Raw genomic sequence first — 20,252 nt, 5'->3', positions numbered from 1 at the left:
GGAGATTGAAGCCTTATTTATGGAAAAGCTCTCAAGGACACCTGCCAAGGAGATGGGAAGCAGGCTCGAAGAATCTCAGTGTTCCGGGAAGAAGTACTCCCCACCTGATCACACCCCAGGAAATACAGAAGCAGCCAAGTGTCTCTGTCGTTTGATTATATTTGTATGTGAGAAGTGGCCCTGAGGATGTCATAGTGCTGAATCAAGATACAACACTAGTCAACTTAGCACTCTCCTTGTTTAAGTACATTTGGTTTGCTTCTATCACCATGAATACACAGCTCAAATCACTTCATTAAAAGAAGTATATCTGATGAAAAGAGAAATGTATTTTGCTGAAATGTCCATAACATCTATGGGAAAACCTGAACAAACTTTTTGACCCACCCAATATATTGATGTGAAATATACTTCATGCATGCTATATTTTTATAGAGGCCTTGAGACAGCCTCAGCCCTGGTATCTCAACTAAATAGTGTTGCTGAGAGTTGTAGTAGCAGCAGTGGTAATAATAGTCAGTGGGTGGTGTTAGCCTAGAGCTGGAGTGAGTTCATCAGGGCTGGGTGTCACTTAGACGCTGGGTAGTTTTTCCCACTCCATCCACTTCTCTGGGGCCAAGCGGGCAGGTAAATGCTTTCTTGTCAGTAGCTGGCTTTGGTCTTCCATTTAGATGTTTCTGTGCAGCAGAAAGGGAGCACATGGATAACTGCACGTGAGTAGTGAACTGGTGATGTAGTTTTACTCCCCGCCAGTGTTCTGTTTGGATGTAGATCCCCAGATACTCTGCTGGGTTTCCCAACTTCCACCAGGGAACTTGGCGTCAGATCTGAGAATTGCTCATCTAGGTATCACTCTAGCATAGGGACCTATGTTGTTTCTAGAGATTCCATTACTGCCCTCGTGTTTTTCAAAGTCTGTGGAAAAGTTACAGGCATTTGTTCTAGTGGAGTAGACTCACTACTCAGCTTCAAAGAATGAAATAATATCAAACCAGGGAATGTAATGACTTCTAGAGAAAGTGGAGCGCCCATGTGGGCCTCCCTCCTAGGACTGTGTGCTCTTGCCTGCCCTGGGAGTTCCTTCCCTCTTTTGGGCCATGGGTGGTGTCCTGGGGCCAGATGAGCCTTCTGCTGTGGGGCAGAGAGTGAGTGAGGGGCTGAGACTGTGCGAGACCCTGAGAGTGCCTCCGAAATTTCGCCTTACCTAGACGCCCCACGCACCTCTGCCTTGGCCTGATGCTGGTTCCTGGGCTGGTTGGGGACCTCCTCAGATCTGGGTCCCCTGCCTTGCAGGACCTCCCTCCACCTGCTCCTCCTTGCCTTTGCCCATGTCCCTCAGTTCACCACTCCTGCCAGGACAGCGATATAGTGTGAACTTGACTTACTACTTCAAACGTGAGTTAGGTGCTCAAACCCTGCCCCACCCCCACTCACACTACCGCCCCATCCCCAACCCTTAATTGGATCCTAAGCCTTGGACTCTTTTTTAAGGCTATACTTTTGTCCTAGGGCCACTCACTCTCCTACCCAAAGGAGATACTACTCACAAGCTGAATTTACAGTAGTTGAAAATGTTACAGTTTTCAATTCTGGTGTTTAACACTGTATTAGCCACTTCTTGATTTGAAAATCTTAGATGCTTGATCTAAAAAAGAAGGTTTTAGAAGGTGTCAGAAAGCTCACACAGATGTAAACCTTTCTTTCTATGCATTATTGAAATATTGCAGGTTCATTGTACTGCTGGTACTGGTTAATGTATTCACAATTGGACCTGTCCTTTCAAGGGAGAAGGTCTTTTCTTTGTAAATGTCATTGAACCCACGTTCTGTTTGTTGAAATCATTTCTGATTGGCTCAGATATATTTCTCAGAGACTTGGGAGCTCACATTCTGTCCGTAGTAGTTTCTGTGACTGCTTCTCATCCGAGTAACTCTCAGAGAGTAGGTGTTTATCGTGTTGCATGGCTGTGCATCTAGACCTCCATGCCGCGTTAACTCTCTGTGGGCGGTATTGTTAGCACCATTTTTTAGTACAGGAAGCTGAAGCTTAGTCTTAAAAAAATAAGTTGCCAGCAGCCTCTCCACAAGTGATGACGGTGCTAGGTCTACACCCAGATTTTTGACTCCAAAGCTAGCCTCGTTCTTTGCTTCTTATTTTTTTTAGCAGTTGGAAAAAATTATAATTTTTTTTTGTTTGGCCTCACTGCACAGCATGTGGGATCTTAGTTCCCTAGCCAGGGCTTGAACCTGTGCCACCTGCATTGGAAATGTGGCGCCTTAACCACTGGACCACCAGGGAAGTCCCTGGAAAAAAATTTTAAATATGGAGAATAATAAAAATAAAACCCATGTACTCTCTTCTGGAATTGAAAGATATTAACATTTTGGCATATTTTTCATTTTTTTCTAAATAAAGAACTTTAAAGAAGTTCTCATTTTACTCCTCCCATTTTGAATCTTTGTCCTTCTTACCCTCCACCCCATCCTGCCCCAGCGCTTCCTTCAGAGGCAACTGGCCTCTATCCAGACCATGTTTCTCTGCTTTTATTACACATACATATGTTTATTGTCAATATATGGCTTAGTTCCTGTGTTTAAAAAGATATGCAGGGAGTTTCCTGGTGGCCTAGTGGTTAGGATTTGATGCTTTCGTCACAGGGGCCTGGGTCTAAACCCTGGTTGGGGAGCCATCCCACATGCTGTGTTGTGTGGACAAAATACAAATAAATAATAAAACTGTGTAACATTTTATATATAGTGTATAAATAAATTTCATTGTATTTATTTTGAAACTTACTCTTTTCCCCAATTTTGTTTTTGGGGTGGTCCCATATACTAGATCTTAATTATTCATTTTGATGGCTCTCTAATATTCCACTATCTGCATATATTATAATGTATCCTCTTGATAGACATTTAGCTTGTTTTCAATTTTTTATTCTTGTACAAACAATACTGTACATGTGTCTATGCTTATCGAGGGAATAAACTTAGAGGAGGAATTGCTGGGGACTGGGGTTGGGACAGTCTCACCGCTGTCACTCCCCAAAGTACACATAGACTTCTACCCGTCATGTGTAAGGGCAGATTTCCCCACATCCTCACCACCTCTTAGACTATAATTTTAGCCAGTTGTGAAATAATATTTCTCTGGCTTAGTTTTAATTTGCATCAGCCTGGTAGCTGCTCATTACAGCTAGAGAAATTGACCCTAAACTTCTTAGCAGTCAGGCTCTCTTTCTTATAAATTGGTTGTTCACATCTTTTGTTCATTTTTCTGTTTGGTGTTTCTTTTTTCCTGCTGATTTGTAGGAATTCTGTGTACTGCCAATATTAGTTGTTTATCAAAAAATATTTGCATGCTATTATCTTTTCCCAGTTCGTGGTTTTTGGTTGTTTATGGGGTTTTGTATAATATACACATTAAAAAATTTTTGTTATGAAATTATCAGTCTTTTTGTGCTGTGTTGTGCGTCTTGTTTGTCATAAGTTTTAGAGTTTTGTTTTCCATTTTTAGGTCTGTAATCACCACCCTCCCCCCCTACCCCCCACATTCTTGCCCACCGTGCTTCCTTACTCTGTTTTTCTCCACAGCACTTTATCATCTTGTGATATGCCTGCACTTACCTGTTTTGCTTGTTCATGTATTGTCTCTTTCTCTCCACTGGAATGTAAGCTCTCTGAGGGCAGTGGTTTTTGTCTGTTTCATTCATGTCTGTATCCCCAACACTTGGAATAGTCAGACATATAGCAAGTGCTCAATAAATTTTATTGAACAAATAAAGAGTAATCTGTATGGAACTTATTTTTTGTGTATGTAATATGAATAGAAATTTCACCTTTTATTCCCTTATGAAAGGCTTGTTTCTCTGACACCATTCATTGAATAGTGCATCCTTCCGCCCCTGATTTTTTTCACTTGGCCTTTATCAAGCTGAAGTAATTTCTTCTGCGCCACTGCCATGTATTCCTGTTCCTCTGCCTCTGTTCTGAAGTTTGCAGGAAACTCAGCCCTCCACACACAGCAGTGGGAGTGGGGATGCTAGGCCCTGTTTATGGAGAGCGCTCTTCTGATGGGTCAGGCAGTAAACATTTAAGAAGCACCTTTTATGAACTAAATGCAAAGACAGACCTGAGTCCGCAAAGTCCTCAAAGGATTTTCTGGTTGATATTAAAGCTGTTATAACTCAAGGCAGAATGTAAGGGTTGAGCAGGCAATGAGCTGTGTGCTGAGGACATAGAAACTGGAGAACACTGTGGTTAAGTGTGTAGGTGTCAAGTAAATTAAATGTCTTTACATCTTGCCTCTGCTGCTCACTGGGCTTTATATCTTGAGCAATTTACTTATCTTCTCCCACATTTAATTTCCTTATCAAAAAATGTGAGTGATGATAATAATACCTGCTTCAGGGGTTGTTGATGGAAAGAATGTACACTAAGGGCATAGGTCAGTGCCTGCAAATACTCACTAATTCTAGTGTGCATGGAGAAACTTTAGGGTGGAGGTGATATTTGACTGGGTCTTGCAGCATGGGTTAGATTTTTCTAGGCAGGGATTGTGTAGGTGGAAAAGGATGTGCCAGACTAGACATAGAATCAATTAAAAGCACAAACACGAAGGCCAGAAAGTATAGGGTGAGTTCAGCAAGCAATATCCCAGTTTGAGTGCACTGTAATGATGACAGGGAGTAATGATGAAGAGACTGGAAATGTAGGTTGGGCCTAACTGTGATGGAGTAACAGCAACAACCTGAGAAAACCTCCTTTATTTCTCAGCTCCTAATTCCTCAGTGGCTCCCCATTGCCAGTGCCTCTGGTGGGGGTTTCTTGAACAATCAGAGAAGAGAGGGGCAGGAAGGGCAGCTCAGAGGCTCCCTGGAGAGTCCTGGTCAGTGCAGGTGAGGGTCCACGTTCCAGGGCATCTGAACTTTAGGAACATGTGTTTGTGTGATGTGCACATGCATGTGTATGTGTGTGTGTTTAATTGAAGCCTCCTGTATTTTTTGTTTTGTTTTGTCTTAGAATTGACACAATTAGTAAACAAATCTTAATTTTTTTAAAAAAGCTTTATTGGAATATAGATGATTTACAATGTTGTGTTAGTTTCAGGTGGACAGCAAAGTGAATCAGTTATACATATATCCCCTCTTTTTAAGATTCTTTTCCCATATAGGTCATTATAGAGTACTGAGTAGAGTTCCCTGTGCTGTACAGTAGGTCCTTATTAGATATGTATTTTATATATAGCAGTGCACGTCTATCAACAGGAACCTTTTTTTAAACCACTGTTTATTGTTTTTTAGCATCAGCTTTGTGTCAGGTGTGGAGCTGGGTGCTTCTGTATACAGGCCTACCTCAGAGATACTGAAGGTTGGGCTCCAGACCACTGTAATAAAGCAAAGATTACAGTAAAGTGAACCACATGAATGTTTTGGCTTCCCAGTGCATATGAAAGTTATGTTTATACTGTAGTCTATTAAGTGTACAATAGCATTATGTATAAAAAATGTATAGACCTTAATTACAAATACTTCATTGCTAAAAACTGGTCACTAACCATCATCTGGGGCTTCCCTGGTGTGGCTCAGTGGTAAAGAACCTGCGTGCCAATGCAGAAGATGTGGGTTCCGTCCCTGAGTTGGGAAGATCCCCTGGAGAAGGAGATAGCAACCCACTCTAGTATTCTTGCCTGGAAAATCCCCATGGACAGAGGAGCCTGGTGGGCTACAGTCCATGGGGTCTCAAATAGTCGGACATGACTAAGCAACTAAACACCAACAACAGAAGCATCAGGTGAACCTTCAGTGAGTCGTAATCTTCTTGTTGCTGGTGGAGGATTTAAAATATTGTAAGAACTATCAGAATGTGACACAGAAATACAAGGTGAGCAAATACTGTTGGAAAAATGGTCCCGAGAGACTTGCTCAATACAGGGTTGCCACAAACCTTCAATTTGGGAGCAATGCGGTATGTGTAAAGCACCATGAAGCGAAGTGCAGTAAAACGAGTTATGCCTGTACATCCTCTGATTGTTTAGCCAGAAGCATTTCTCTCCCTGGATATTCCTGTTCAGTGTTTGGTCTTTTGTCCCTGATACTGTGTCCATCCAGGGAAGCTTAGAGGACCCTCCCTCCTGCTTTCCCACCTCACCTTCCTCTAAACTCACGGAGGAGAAAAGAGTAGCCTTAAGACGTAGGGCCCCAGCAAACCATTTGTAAAAGAAGGTATTGGCTGCCAGTGTCCTTCCTGCCTGGCCTAATTTGCAGGCAGCACTACCGAGATAGGCTGTCATCACAGGGAGGACAGAGGCCACCCTCTGGACCTCAGGCTGGTGTGAACAGAAGAGCCCGGGCCTTGTCATCAGAGAGACGTGGGTTTAGGTCTCAGCCCTGCCAGCATCAAGCTCTTGGGTGACCAACTGTCCTGGTTTGCCTGCAAATGAGAAGGTTCCTGACACATGAGACTAAAACCTGGACGTTCCAGGCCAGCTGGGACGGGCTGGTCCCTTCTGAGTCCCATGGTCTGAACCCTCCCCTCACCCCATCGGCAGATGGCCGGTGCATCCCGTCTCTGGGTAGGAGGGGAACCAAACATCTCTTGCCTGCTCCCCTGTCGTGCTAACCTGTGCACTTCTTTCTCCGTGCGCTGCTTCCCTGCAAGTGGAGACCAGGTCTCCCTGGCTCATGGCTGTGCGCCTGGAATCTAGCACTGGGGCATGGCTGATGTTGAGGAGTGAATGAACAGTGAAACTGTAGGAACCCCAGTTCCTTCATCTATGGGGGTAATCTGAGGGTTGTTTCTGAGAATAATGTGCTAAACCAGCAAAAGCCCTGGTGCCCAGTATCCTCTTTTTCTTCCTTGTCAGTGGATGCCTGCAGATTGGGATACCAGTTTATCCCCCCTTCACTGATGTTTGTATGATGTCCAGTTATGAGTGGGTACCCAGGAGATTTAGGGGGGCTGGTTCTTCTTCAGTAGAAGTGGGGTGATCTTTAATATAAGATAGAAATCAAACCAAATTAGATTACTTTACCGCAGAAGCCAGTTTCAACTGATCCTTTAGAATAGTATAGTTCTATGATTATATATTACTTCAAACTTAATAGAAAAAAATTGATTAAAATGTGTGCCCTGTTCATATCTGGCCTGGCTGAATGCCACAAGACACATTAATTGAAAATGAATTTCTCCAAACCCAATCAAACATCATGAAGATGAAAAATGTACCTTTTTCCCTCCGTTCCTTCATTGATTTTTCATTTTCCCCACTCAGAGCTTCATTTAGCAATTTTTCAGTTTCGTTTTGTTGTGGCCTTAATTCATCCCTCCGCTCCCCCCAAAATGAGATAATGTACCATTTTCCTTGTCCTTTTTAAACTGTCCTTTCATGCTGCATTAGTGCAGGGCAGATCCTTGTCTTGTCATAGGTCCCTGTGTTGTATCATTTTTTAAGAAAAGAAGGTAACTTTATTTTAAAATTCTTTCTGTGGTGGTTTTTACCAAAGGGAATACACTTACAAAAATACACAACTGTGAAATTACACTGTTACAGCACTTATAAAATACAATTAAGAGAAACTGTAGCAAAAAACAAAAACAAAAACCTTTTCAGAGGAAGAGTATTAGATATCAGTTGTTCTCAGTTTTCATGGTGAGGTGTTTGGGCATCAGACATGATTCCTGTTTTGTTGAGGGAAATGGAGAAAACTTTTTGCCAGATCACAGCATGTTGAGCTGAAAACTAGGCTCGGTTAGGACAAGAGGGAGCAAAAAGAGGTGATAAAAACCCCCGATGAGTTCTAGAAAATTCTTGCCTGTCCTGTGCCAGCCATAACGCAGTCAGTCCACTGGGTCTCTGGGTAACTGTGGGTTCACTGTGGGTAACAATAATAGGGATCTTCAATCTATTTTTCTGTCAGATTTTCAAATAATTGAACAGCATGCATTTCCCATGAAAAGTCAAGAAAGACTCACATTCAAGTATCCTGTTGCTTCTCTTTGACCTAGAATTCAGAACTGCAGTTCTCTCATTTTGGCTAGAGGCTTTGATTGGCAGGTATCCATTTTTGGTATATTTTCAATGGGAAAATGACTTCTTTCTTTACCAAGGTGGTTTAAAGTAGAAAGTCTTTTTATTTGTTTGTTTTATAACTTGCTTTGTTTTTAACATCTTTCATGTCAAATTAGGGTTCTATACCATTCATCTTAATGGCTTTATGGGTCCATTAGGAAGAGTAACAGAGAGAGCTACTGGTGATAGAGGTTTGGAAACTTTTTATTAAATGTGTTGAGTTTCATGATAAACACACATACAAATACCAGCCATCACACTGATTTTGAATAAAAGTGCTTGGTTTACTTTACTTGGCTATTCTTAAAATTAGAATGAAAACAAAACAAATTTCAGAGAAAATAAACAGTAATATCATAAACTTAGGTTGGATTAAAAAAATGTAATTTCCTTACTCTTACAAGATTTTAAACAATTTAATTCAATGTGACAGTTTCAATGTACCTTCTAATATCATGCCCCGTTTCCTTGTGTCTCCTGTTTTATGAAAGGCATTTGCAGATATATGTATATTATCATTTTCCAGCTGGTAAGAGAAAACACCTTAAAGCATAATTTCTTAAAAAAAAAGTATCAAGTGCTATCTAGTATTTAATACTTATTTGCTGCTGTATTTCTTATATTCATTCATTTCTCTCCACATTGCCAACCTCCGTACTGAGTTATGTTTCATGAGTCTTGCATAGTCGGGTACTATTCACATCCTTTTAATTATAGGCTATATCACATTCTGACATCTAACACAAAATGACCCATGTCTTTCGTGTCTGTCACCAATGTGAAAAAATTCCAGGAAGCTGACAAACCTTGCAACCTCCGGGGGTTGTTGTGAATCCATAAGAGGACCTTCCTGAGTTTTTGTATAATTTCATTTTAGTATGGTTGACATACAAGGTCTTTTCTGAAAGAAATCGGGAGGGATCCTTTCACTATAGGAATCTGTTTCCAAAGCAGTTTATAAAAATGTGTGGATGGATAGCAGTGATTTCACCTTCTAAGAGAACTGCTCTTTCATACAAGATAATCGATACACTAAACATCTGTACCGTGTGGGCTTGCTGTCTGGTGCAAGGGGAAGATCTAAACAGACCGTGGTAGTGGCAGTGATGGTTCCTGCTAGGGGTTTGCTTGAAGGGCTGAAATGAACAGAGACAGATGTACAGGCAACCTGAAGGACTTGGCAAGAGCTAGCCTGGGAGGTGACTGTGGAGTACTTCCTGCCAGCAATTTTCCTGGTGGAGAAGGGGATGGAGGGTGGGAGGCCATGCCTGGTGAAGGCACCAGCTGGGGCAGAGGTCCTACTATGTTCATAGCACACTCAGAGGATGGAATGACTTCTTCATAGGGTTCATTGTGGGCCAGAGCTGGCATGAAAGGAAACTGGGGAGATAAAGTGGGACCACAGCAGAAGCATCTCATGTTCACACTAGGGAACTGGAACATTAGACCACGTGGGAGGGTGGTTCTGTTTTGTTACTGTTTTCTTTTATTAAAGTGTAGGTTATTTACAATGTTGTGTTAGAGTCAGGTGTATAGCAATGTGATTTGGTTATATATAACCAATTCTTTTCTATTATAGTTTATTACAAGATGTTGAGGATAGTTCCCTGTGCTATACAGTAGGTCCTTGTTGGTTATCTGTTTTATATATAGTAGTGTGTGTATGAATCCCAAACTCCTAATTTGTCCCTCCCTCTTAGAAGCTTGGGAGGGTTTCTGAGTAAGAGAGCATCTCTGAAGTAGAGCCTAGAAGTGGACTTGGTCCAGGTGACTCCAGTTATAGTTGAAAGGGATTGCTTGGCTCCAACCATCTATCCAGGTAACTCAATTGTGGTTAATGTGAAGAAAAGCTGTTACCATTCTAGAAACTAGATGACCCCCTAAACCCACCTTAAATATCAAACTGGCTTGTTCCTGCATGATCAGTCAGGCTGCAAGACATATACTCAGTTTGAATTACAAAAATTAAAAAAAAAAACAAAACCAACTTGCTAATGAAGACAAAATTAGATATCAGTTCAGTGAGTGAGCATGAGCATCAGGTAAAAGGTTCTAGATTTTACCAAGATGGGTTTCTTCCCTTTGTTCTATAATAAGGTTTACTATTTGATTTTTTAGATTAATTAATTGATTTTTGGCTGTGTCACATCTTAGTTGAGGTACTCGGGATCTTCACTGTGGTATGGGAGCTTCTCTCTAGTCGTGGCTTGTGGGATCTCTAGTTGAGGTGCCTGGGCTGGGTAGCTGCGACCCATGGGCTTAGTTGCTCTGTGGCCTGTGGGATCTTAGTTCCCCAATCAGGGATTGAACCCATGCTCCTTGCATTGGAAGGTGGATTCTTAACCTGGCTTATCAGGGAAGTCCCCCTGCTGTTTGATATTTAAATTTAACTGTTGCAACAAGATTACATTCTTGGGTAAGTAAGATAGAAGCACTTATTTTCCAGGCTTCATCTAATTTCTTGTTTCTTAATGTTTTGACTTGAGCCTGGTAACTTGGGTCGTTTACCACCACCTGGTGACAGCTAGATTTAAGTGCAGCTTTGTGAAGTGGACCTAAACCTCTTAATGGTCAAATTTACAATGATACCAGTCAAGTGAGAGCAAATGTGCCAAATGGATTTCACTTGCATGCTGCCTGCGTGGTTCCCTGGATTTTGGGATGCCCCCAATTTTGGGGGGTGCTTTGGAGGTTATGTATTTAGCAAGTCTGTCTTGGTTCCTCTGGGCCTCCCAGAGTCTCTTCCAAACAACTTTGTTTCTGAAGTCTACAGGGTGGATTGTTGAGAGGTAATGGATGGACAGAGTCTTTGATTCATTCATTCAATGTCTGAGAATATGAAGCTGATCAAGGTCTTTACTCTCGAGAAGCTGACAGTCTAGGGAGGAAGAAATACCAGTAATAACATAGTAGTAGCTGATTTTTGAGTGTTTATGTTACTATGCTAGTAAGATATAGGAGACAATATGTCAAGGCTCTTTGAAGTTGGCAGTCAGAAATAACAGCATTTTCCACATAAATGGGTGATTTAGATATTATGGAAAAGAACCAAAGGCTTGGGAGTCTGATGTTAACTAGAATGATAGCAAACCCAGATACATGTGGGCATGCGTGCTTAGTGGTTCAGTCACATCCAACGCTTTTCAACCCATTGGACTATAGCCCGGCAGACTCCTCTGTCCATGGGATTTTTCAGCCAAGAATACTGGAGTGGGTTGCAATTTCCTTCTCTGGGGGATCTTCCTGACCCAAGGAGGGAACCTGCACCTCCTGTGTCTCTTGCATTGTGGGCGGATTCTTTACCTGCTGAGCCACTGGGGAAGTCTCACCCAGACACATGAGAATCTGCTTATTTTAGAAACTGGATGACTTACTTGGGAGAAGACATGGGGTGTGCTTCAGGAGCAGACTGTAGGGGAATAACTTGAAATTTGAAGTTGGCACCCCTTGTAGGGCATGAGGGCCTGCTATGCTCTGCCTGCCAGCCTAAGCATCCTTGGTCCCTAGTTTGAACATGTCAGCTATGACCACAGAATATCCTGTACAGGATGCTTCTATGAGAAATGCTCAAGGATGAGAGCAAATGAGCGTGCATGGCATTCATTTTTAGTGCAAGAGCACAATCGCTTCTTGAAGCCTCAGTTGCTAAAAAACTTGAGCCTTGTCATCAGAAGCTTCAGATCCCTCACATCCTTCCCACACTCATTTTTTCCTCCAGAACAAGGTGCCTCCTCACACTAACATTAGCCCAGAAGTCTCCCCTCAGCTCTTTTTCCCTAGATGATATCTCTGCTTTGCATTGATTTCTTTTTAAAACTAAAATCTATGGGAAAGGTGAGTAGAATAATCTTGGTCTCTTCCTATGAGCTGTTCATGAGGATATCCTTAACCCTCTCACTTCTCTTGATTCACTGATTACTTCAGAGATGGTGCAACCAATGTGTGTGAAGTCACTTGTGTTATTTGATGAAATATTACTCCTGACTTTGGAATATTTTAGTTCACTTCAGTACACATTTTGCCTATCATTTAAAGACTTTAGAAGTCAGCTTTTAAGAATTTTAACAATATAAGAAGGAATGAAAAAGGGACACGATAAGGATACTTTCTGCAAATTTTCCTACAAAAAGTGAAGGAAATGTAAATAAAACATACTTTTGTTTTGCCCATAATCCTACCCTAACTGCAGAATGATTTCATTTATCTAACTTCTCTTCCAGCTTCTACTTTCATAGTTGTAAACTCTTGTTTTTCTATCCCTTGAGGCTTTTTGTAAACACTTTTCCATTTTGTAATAGATTTGTTTTTAGTGTTTGTGTAATATATTCCATCAAATTGATATTCCATAATTTATTACCACTTCCTTTAGTGCTGGACATTAAGGTTATTTCCATTTTCTCTCTATTATAAATAATAGGAGTAAGAACATCTTTGTATATATAGCCCTGTTCCTACATCTGAATTATGTCCTTAGAATAAATTCCCAGGAGTGGGATTAGTAGGTCAAAGGGTATGAACAGCTTTATGGCTCTTAATATTTATTGCTAAATTGCCCAAAGGGTCATTCTAATTTACAGCACCACCTGCAACACATGAGAATAGCTGTCTCTCCCAGCCCTTCCAGCACCATTTTTTTCAGTCAGTAGTTTCAGGCAAATTTAATAGATATGAAAGGATAACTAGTGACTGTTTTTAATTGTTAATTAAAAAAATTTTTCATCAACATTGAACATTTTTCCTTAAGTATGTTTCTTGTGTTCTATTTTGTATGAATGGCTTGCTTTTCATGATGGAATATTATATTTTTGACACCAGGTGGAACTTAAAATATTTTATCACAAAAACGTCTAATTCACTCAGGACAAAGAGGGTAATAATAAATCATTGCCTAGATTCAACAAACAGCAAGATTTGGCCACATTTGCCTCATCTCCACCTTCTTTTCCTTTTATTTTTTCCTTTGTGCCATTATTTTAAAAGGCAAATCCCAGACATTCTGCGTGTTTCACTAGGCATCTCTAAAACGTGCACTTTTTCCTTCTGTAATCATAATTAGTTATTATTACATGTTAGTTTTCACAGCTAACAAAATCAATAATAATTCTTGGTCCCATTTGATACTGGTCTGTAGTAGCATTTTCCAAAACGTCTTTAAAAAGTCTTTTGACAGTACTTTGCTCCGATCGGCATACAGAGAAGTCCACTATACTTGGTTGTTAGGTTTCTCAAGTCCTATGATCTAGAGTGTGCTCTGTTTATTGCCCTCTCACCCCCAACTCAAGTTTACCCCGACCCAGTGACTTACTGCAGGAACTAAGTCAGCTGTCCTATAAATGTTCCCACATTCTGCATTTCACTTTTTGTCTCCTTATTAGCTTGATTAGATTCTGTTTCAAGCACATACGGTCTGGTGATCCCACTTTGGGTGATGGTGAGGCTGGCTGTGCATTCAGGTGGTGACAGCCCTCAACACAGTTATCAGGTTCCTCATCAGCTTTGCCCCTCAGTATTTCACCTGTCCATGCAAGTTGCTTGAGTCTGTTAGTAATATTTCCTTGGTATCATGCAATGGTGATTTCCAAATTCTCTCCTTCCTTCTCCATTTATTACCTGGAATTCTTCTGTAAAGTGAAACTTCTTTCCTCATAAACTGGGACTTTTTTTTAGTAATCTCAACATGCAGTTTGTGCAAGTAAGGCAGGATAAATGCTTTATCCTTTTCTCTAAATCTTCAAGTTTCTAAGGAGTTGGTTCCACTGTCATTTCCAATTGTTGCTGCTTTTTCTTTTTTAAGAATCATAAAATGCTCAGGGTTTTAAAAAATATATATGTTCCATCTGTTTTACTTAATTACACTCTCTTTGATGTAAAAATTATCCTGTCTTTGACCCAAGGGAGACCCTTCATGTCCTTGTATTCAGGTAGAATAAGGTGTCTCAGGCTTCAGTTCAGTTGCTCAGTCGTGTCCGACTCTTTGCGACCCCATGAATCTCAGCACGCCAGGCCTCCCTGTCCATCACCAACTCCCGGAGTTTACCCAAACTCATGTCCATCAAGTCGGTGATGCCATCCAGCCATCTCATCCTCTGTCGTCCCCTTCTCCTCCTGCTCCCAATCCCTCCCAGCATCAGGGCTTTTCCAATGAGTCAACTCTTCGCATGAGGTGGCCAAAGTATTGGAGTTTCAGCTTCAGCATCAGTCCTTCCAATGAACACCCAGGACTGATATCCTTTCAGATGGACTGCTTGGATTTCCTTGCAGTCCAAGGGACTCTCAAGAGTCTTCTCCAACACCACAGTTCAAAAGCATCAAATTTTCAGCACTCAGCTTTCTTCACAGTCCAATTCTCACATCCATACATGACCACTGGAAAAACCATAGCCTTGACTAGACGGACCTTTGTTGGCAAAGTAATGTCTCTGCTTTTTAATATGCTATCTAGGTTGGTCATAACTTTCCTTCCAAGGAGTAAGCGTCTTTTAATTTCATGGCTGCAATCACCATCTGCAGTGATTTTGGAGCCCAGAAAAATAAAGTCTGACACTGCTTCCACTGTTTCCCCATCCATTTCCCATGAAGTGATGGGACCAGATACCATGATCTTAGTTTTCTGAATGTCTCAGGCTTATCTAATATATTTTTTTAAAAGAAAACAAAAAGTATGAGTTCATACTGATACTTTCATTTGAAATCTAACAAAACTTTTTTTTACCCTCTTTGATTTCATGTTCATATTTCTTTCTCTTACACTAAAGACCTTGGTTCCAAATGGTGTTATACAATCTATCAAATAGTTTCAAAATATACTACTAATATTACTATCCAAATTTTCCCAGTGAGAGGTTTTTTGCAATTCTTTTTATCTTTAGAATACATCCACTAAAAATATCCAGTCAAATTACCTTGTTCTAATAGTGCCTGAATTACTTCTTTTAACCAATTTGATATACAGTTAAGTTCCTTTATTTCAGTTTGTTTTCAAATTTTAGGATTCATTTTCCCCCCCCTTTTTGGTTTTTATTTTTTGAATCTATAAAATATGCTTCTAAGATTGAACCTGTGTAACAAGGTTATTATCAGAAAAGTCTTTCTTCTGTCTCTTCCTTCTAATTTCCTCCCTCTCCCTATTGGTAAATATTAAGACTTGTTTGATCTTTGTAGTGTTTCTTTTTGCAAATATTCATTCATATGTCTTTAGCAGTTTTATACCAAAGCCAGCATACCATACATTCCTTACAATATACTGTATCAGGGTTTTAGAGATCTTCACTTTTTCTTGAAGGTTACAAGGAAATCCATTGTTAAGATGTACCATAGTTTATCAGCCACTTATTGACGTCTGTGTGTGTGTGCGTTTTCTAAAATCCTATGTCGAAGTCATTTCATATTTTGGCTAATGTATCTATAGGATCTATTCCTTGAAATAGAATTGCTAGGTCAAAGGTTAAGTGTAATTGTACACTTGTACTGCTTTTAGTTATTGCTAGAGTCCCTTCCATAGGGATTGTGTCATTTTGCACCGAGAGGGACTTTTAAAAAAAGGTTTTGTAAATGCTCAAATTTCATATAAAAATTGTTGGAAAATTAGTGCATTCTTCCAAATCACATGTTATTTATTGAACCCACACTCTGTTCCCAGTATTGTCCAAGGCATGGCCTGGTACAGAGCATTCTGGTTCCTGCTTTCAGGAAACCTGTGATTTGTCCATGGAGACATGATTCGTGAATGAAAAACAAATGGTACTCTAAGATACACATAGTATAAAAACAAAGGGAAAAATCCCAGCTCAAGCCCCTGTCTTTCAGAGGACTTGCCTGCTTGCCCCAGGCCTCATGAGTCTTCAATCCTCTGAATTTCATTATTACTTTAAGTGACAGTGACCTTTTTCCCAGAGCAAAACTTTTGACACTTAGTTGAACAAATATGAATATACAAACAGGATCAACAGAGCTTAATGTTTGAAATACAGGTTGTGGCATAAATTCAAGCTGAATACATTTTTTATGTAGAGTTACATCTGCACTTCGCAAAGCATCAGTGAAGTTTTACTAACAGTTCTGTGGCCAAACAGTGCAGAAATGTTAGGCTAAACAAACCTAATGAAACAGCCCCACAACCATGTTTGATGTCCCAACCTTACCTGGGCACAGAACCCCCCTCTCCATGGAGCACCTCATGTTAATACTGTTGCACAGAACACAGAAGAACCAATATGTAGTTTCTGTTTGAATGAAAGCCAGAGGCTTCTCTTCTAGTTGTTTAACTTGTACAGTTCTGCATCTTTGATTAACAATGTCCAATTTGTTTCTTTCTAGATTGAATCACTAAAGAAGAAGGTGCAGCAGAAACAACTCTTAATATTGCAGCTTTTAGAAAAGATATCTTTCTTAGAAGGAGAGGTAAGAAGCTATGTTTCTTCATGCTGGTGTCTTTCCTACCATTAAATTTTATGTTGCTGAGCCTACTGCCGACACTTAATTAAAAATATGGCTATTTCCTGGCCTTATAAAATTGATTGAAGGTTAACTGCCAACATTGAAAATGAGCTTCTGACAGCTAGTTTTTCTTTACCATCTGACTCTCCTCATCCCCCCTTGCTACTCACCTCTGCTTTTTGGCTCCCATTTTTCTTATTCAGGAATTTTCTTAGCAAGTTGGATAGGCTCCTGATGAATACTGATAACTCCCCACATCTGTGTTGTGCTTTATAATTTGCCAAGTATTTTCGCATACATCTCTCACATGATTTTCTCAACAACTTTAAGAAAGGCAAGATGAGGTTTATTCTCTCAATAATAACAATAAAAAGGCACAGGGAAGGCGGGTGGCTTTTCTCAAGGTTACACAGCTCAGTGCCAGATCCAGGCTGAGACAGACTCCTCACCCAGTGCTCTTCTGTGGCATCGAGTCAACACGCTTTAGAGCGGACTTGTTGTTTAATCACTAAGTCCTGTGCTACTCTTTGTGACCCCATGGACTGTGGCTCCTCTGTCCATGGGATTGCCCAGGCAAGGATTTTGGAGTGGGTTACCATTTCCTTCTCCAGGGGATCTCCTTGACCCAGGGATCGAACCCACATCTTCGGCTTGGCAAGTAGGTTCTTTACCACTGAGCCACCAGGGAAGCCCAGAGGTGACTTAATTTCACTGAAAACTTCTATGATATTTAGTATTCATTACTTGATGGGCTTTTGAAAGGCATTTTGGGAATTTTGTGGAGGTTCCAGGGAAAGAAATTACAGAGTTGAAAGAACTTTAAGAGCTTAGGTGTTAATAGAAGTGGAAGCCTTCTGTTTTCTCTGAAGGCTTTTTATTAAGAACTTGGCATTGAGCCTCTTCATTTAAGGCTCCGTGAATCTCTCCTTGTCTGTTGTCCCCCTTATAGTCCTTCCCCAGTGAGACACAGCCCAGGAGAGAATGGTGAAGTAAAGACACAGGAAAGTAATGACGGTAATTCAGCTCCTAGTGTGTGTTGGGCGCTTTTACTTTCTGTATCTTTTGTATACCATAGAGGCTAAGAGTGGAATCAGACTCGCCTAGGATTGAACCCTACATTCTTATTAGCTGGGTGACCCTGGAAAAGTTTCTTAGAATTAGAACCTGAGGATGATAACTGCACCTACATGTGTGTCCATATGATGGGAGTGCATAGAAAGTGGTGGGCATGCCTAAGCAATCAATCATTTTTTCTTTATTAAGAGGGATGAGTTAGATTATATTTCCTTCATTTTATAGCTAAAGAAAGTGAGGTTCAGGGATGTTAAGGAACCTGCCCAAAGTGACAATTATAAGTGAGTAAGCCTGAGCACTTAACCACCATGTTTGTAGGGGTGGCGAGCAGGGTCTTTGTTTCTCCTGTTTTGGGGGGCTGCCCATAAAGGTCATAAGCAGAAGCCCCTCATGGCCCAGAGGGACCTGAGAGCAGACTCAAAGCCTGCGGGCTCATTGTCCTGACAGCTGAGTAAGTGGACGTTCGTCCTGTCCCGAGTCCAACTCTAGCTTTATGAATGGAGACTTCTGTATCGAAGACTGTCCTCTGAGATCACAGTTCCCTGTGGAGGAATCACAGCTCCACAGTGAGAGTCAGAGAGCGTGTGACCTAGTGAAAGTCATGGGTCCCCAGAGAGGTTGGTTCCAGGGAGGAGTTGCTGACAGGAGAGGCAGAGGGTTACCCAAGACTGTGCCCACCCCCTCCCGTCTACCCCGGCTGGCTGTGCTACCAAGCTGGCTCCCCTGCTGGGAAATTAGAAAATGCCCAAGTGGGGACTGTGCTTTGAGAAGAGCCTCACACATATGTGTGCTTTTGATTTGGTAAACTCCTCTCTTCTCTTCATCTGGGTTGCCCAGACTCTGAGATGTAGGTGTGAGTCCACTAGTTTAGTTAGGAGGTGATCCCTGAAAGCCCCAGTGGGGAGAGGAGGAATGAGTCAGGGAAGGCATGAAGGCCTCTACTGACGACCTTACTGAAATTACCACCGGGGACGGCTGCTGCTCATTTGCCCTGGGGGTCTGGGGCAGATGGCGCGCACTGGCCTCTGAGGTATCCTTACCAGAAGCTCTGAAAACTGGGGCATTTGTCCACGAACTCCCATCAGTAGTTGGTTGAGGCCTGCTCTGGGAGGTTGTGGCAATTCTGGCCTGCCCTGGGCAGAGCCAACTGGCTTTGGTAGGCAGAGGAAGCCCCCCAAGTAAAAAGTCAGGAAGGCATGTCAGGAATTGGTGAGTATCCAGAGCATGGGAGTGGGTGGCCGTGTCTGCTGTGTCTATCCAAAGAGTCATTCAGAATGGCTTGAAATCCATTTCTCCTTGAGCATTTAAACACCGGTTATAGATTTGGTTGATTAAATTTCCCTAAACTATTTAAATTCTACTACAAATTTAGAATGGCTAATTCCTTTTGATCATCCATCTTAAATAACAGATAAAACATATACAACATGTCAAGATTTAATAATACATTTACACTTTAACGTATTCTAAAATATTAGGTATCTTGGGTTTAATTTCTATCTTCGTTGTTTGTGTTCTTGGTTTTTAAGATCTTCGAAAGGCCATTGTTTCACTTATTTCGGTGTTTTCTTAGAGTTAACCTAAATGTCATTGTGACATTTTCCAGACAGTTGCACTGATCTTTCATATCCAGAGGACAAGGAATACCTTTTCTGAGCAGCAAAGCCTACAGGATGCTGACTCTTGGAGGGACACATTCTTGCTTTATGGTATAGGACTAGGTGACTTCAAGGTGATTCAAACTCAGGACCCCTTATGGTTGGGGTGTGCTCTTTAGTACTATTAAAAATGTGTACATTCCTTATTAACACTTTACCATTCTTTGTTGGACTAGGTAGAGACTTCACCTGTTAGGAGATGAGTTTGAGCTCTTGGTTTTCCTCTTCAGGTTGTGTGAGCAGTTGATGATGTTTCAAACACACTGCTGACTGTCATCTCCTTGTTAATTGTGTGTGATCACGATGCCAGTGCATCTCTGCCTCTCTTTCCACCTGCTTGTTGTATGACCACCAATGCCAAGCAGTCCCTCCAAGGGCCCTCAAGTCCTGCGTGATCTGACTTACGGTTCCTTTTGTTATTTTTTCCTACTCACCACAGAAATCACGGAAGACAGACATGTAATTAACACTCTGTAAAAGAAACTACATGGCCTTATATATGAGTGCTTTTCAGTTTTAAAGATCAATAACAAATGATAACATATCTTATTATTGTCATCTTTCTTTGCTCTGAAAACTTCCTTTCTCTACACTTTATATTAACTTTCCTTTTGTAGGACATCATGAACACAAGGCATTTCTCAGACTCACGTTGCTTCCACGGTGATTTTCCCTTAAGTTTTGAAGCTCAGAGTATCACAGCTCATCTGGGGAGAGAGTTCTACAGTCCCTTCCTCTCCCATGTAGCAGAGTTCCTGATGCCTGTGGAATTATTCTTGCTGTTTGGCAACAGGCATTTCAGACCTGTTCCCATTGTTGTCCAATCCCAAGATATGATATGATACTGGCCTGTTTCCAAGGAGCCCTGGTTTTAGTGGAGAACTATACTGCTGACTACCTGGGCATGAGCCCTGGTAGTGGGATAAACTGCTGAAAACTTATGTTAGGCCCATTTTATTTGTTTTGTTAATTCATTTTTTATTGAAGTATAGTTGAATTACAGTGTTGTGTTAA

General features: G+C 41.2%; 1 protein-coding gene across 3 annotated transcripts in view; it reads left to right on the top strand.

The window, feature by feature from the left end:
• Nucleotides 1-20,252, top strand: part of MYZAP (myocardial zonula adherens protein) — a 128,069-nt gene that overhangs the window by 67,119 nt on the left and 40,698 nt on the right. For all 3 annotated transcript variants that reach the window (XM_070469230.1, XM_020906157.2, XM_070469231.1), the window contains exon 11: nucleotides 16,387-16,470. In XM_070469230.1, coding sequence (XP_070325331.1) covers nucleotides 16,387-16,470 — 84 coding nt within the window. The remainder of the gene's footprint in view (nucleotides 1-16,386; nucleotides 16,471-20,252) is intronic.

This window comes from Odocoileus virginianus, chromosome 6 (assembly GCF_023699985.2).
Source record: "Odocoileus virginianus isolate 20LAN1187 ecotype Illinois chromosome 6, Ovbor_1.2, whole genome shotgun sequence".
Taxonomy (NCBI): domain Eukaryota; kingdom Metazoa; phylum Chordata; class Mammalia; order Artiodactyla; family Cervidae; genus Odocoileus; species Odocoileus virginianus.
The sequence above is the reverse complement of the archived record's forward strand: the minus strand, read 5'-3'. Positions and strand labels throughout refer to the sequence as shown.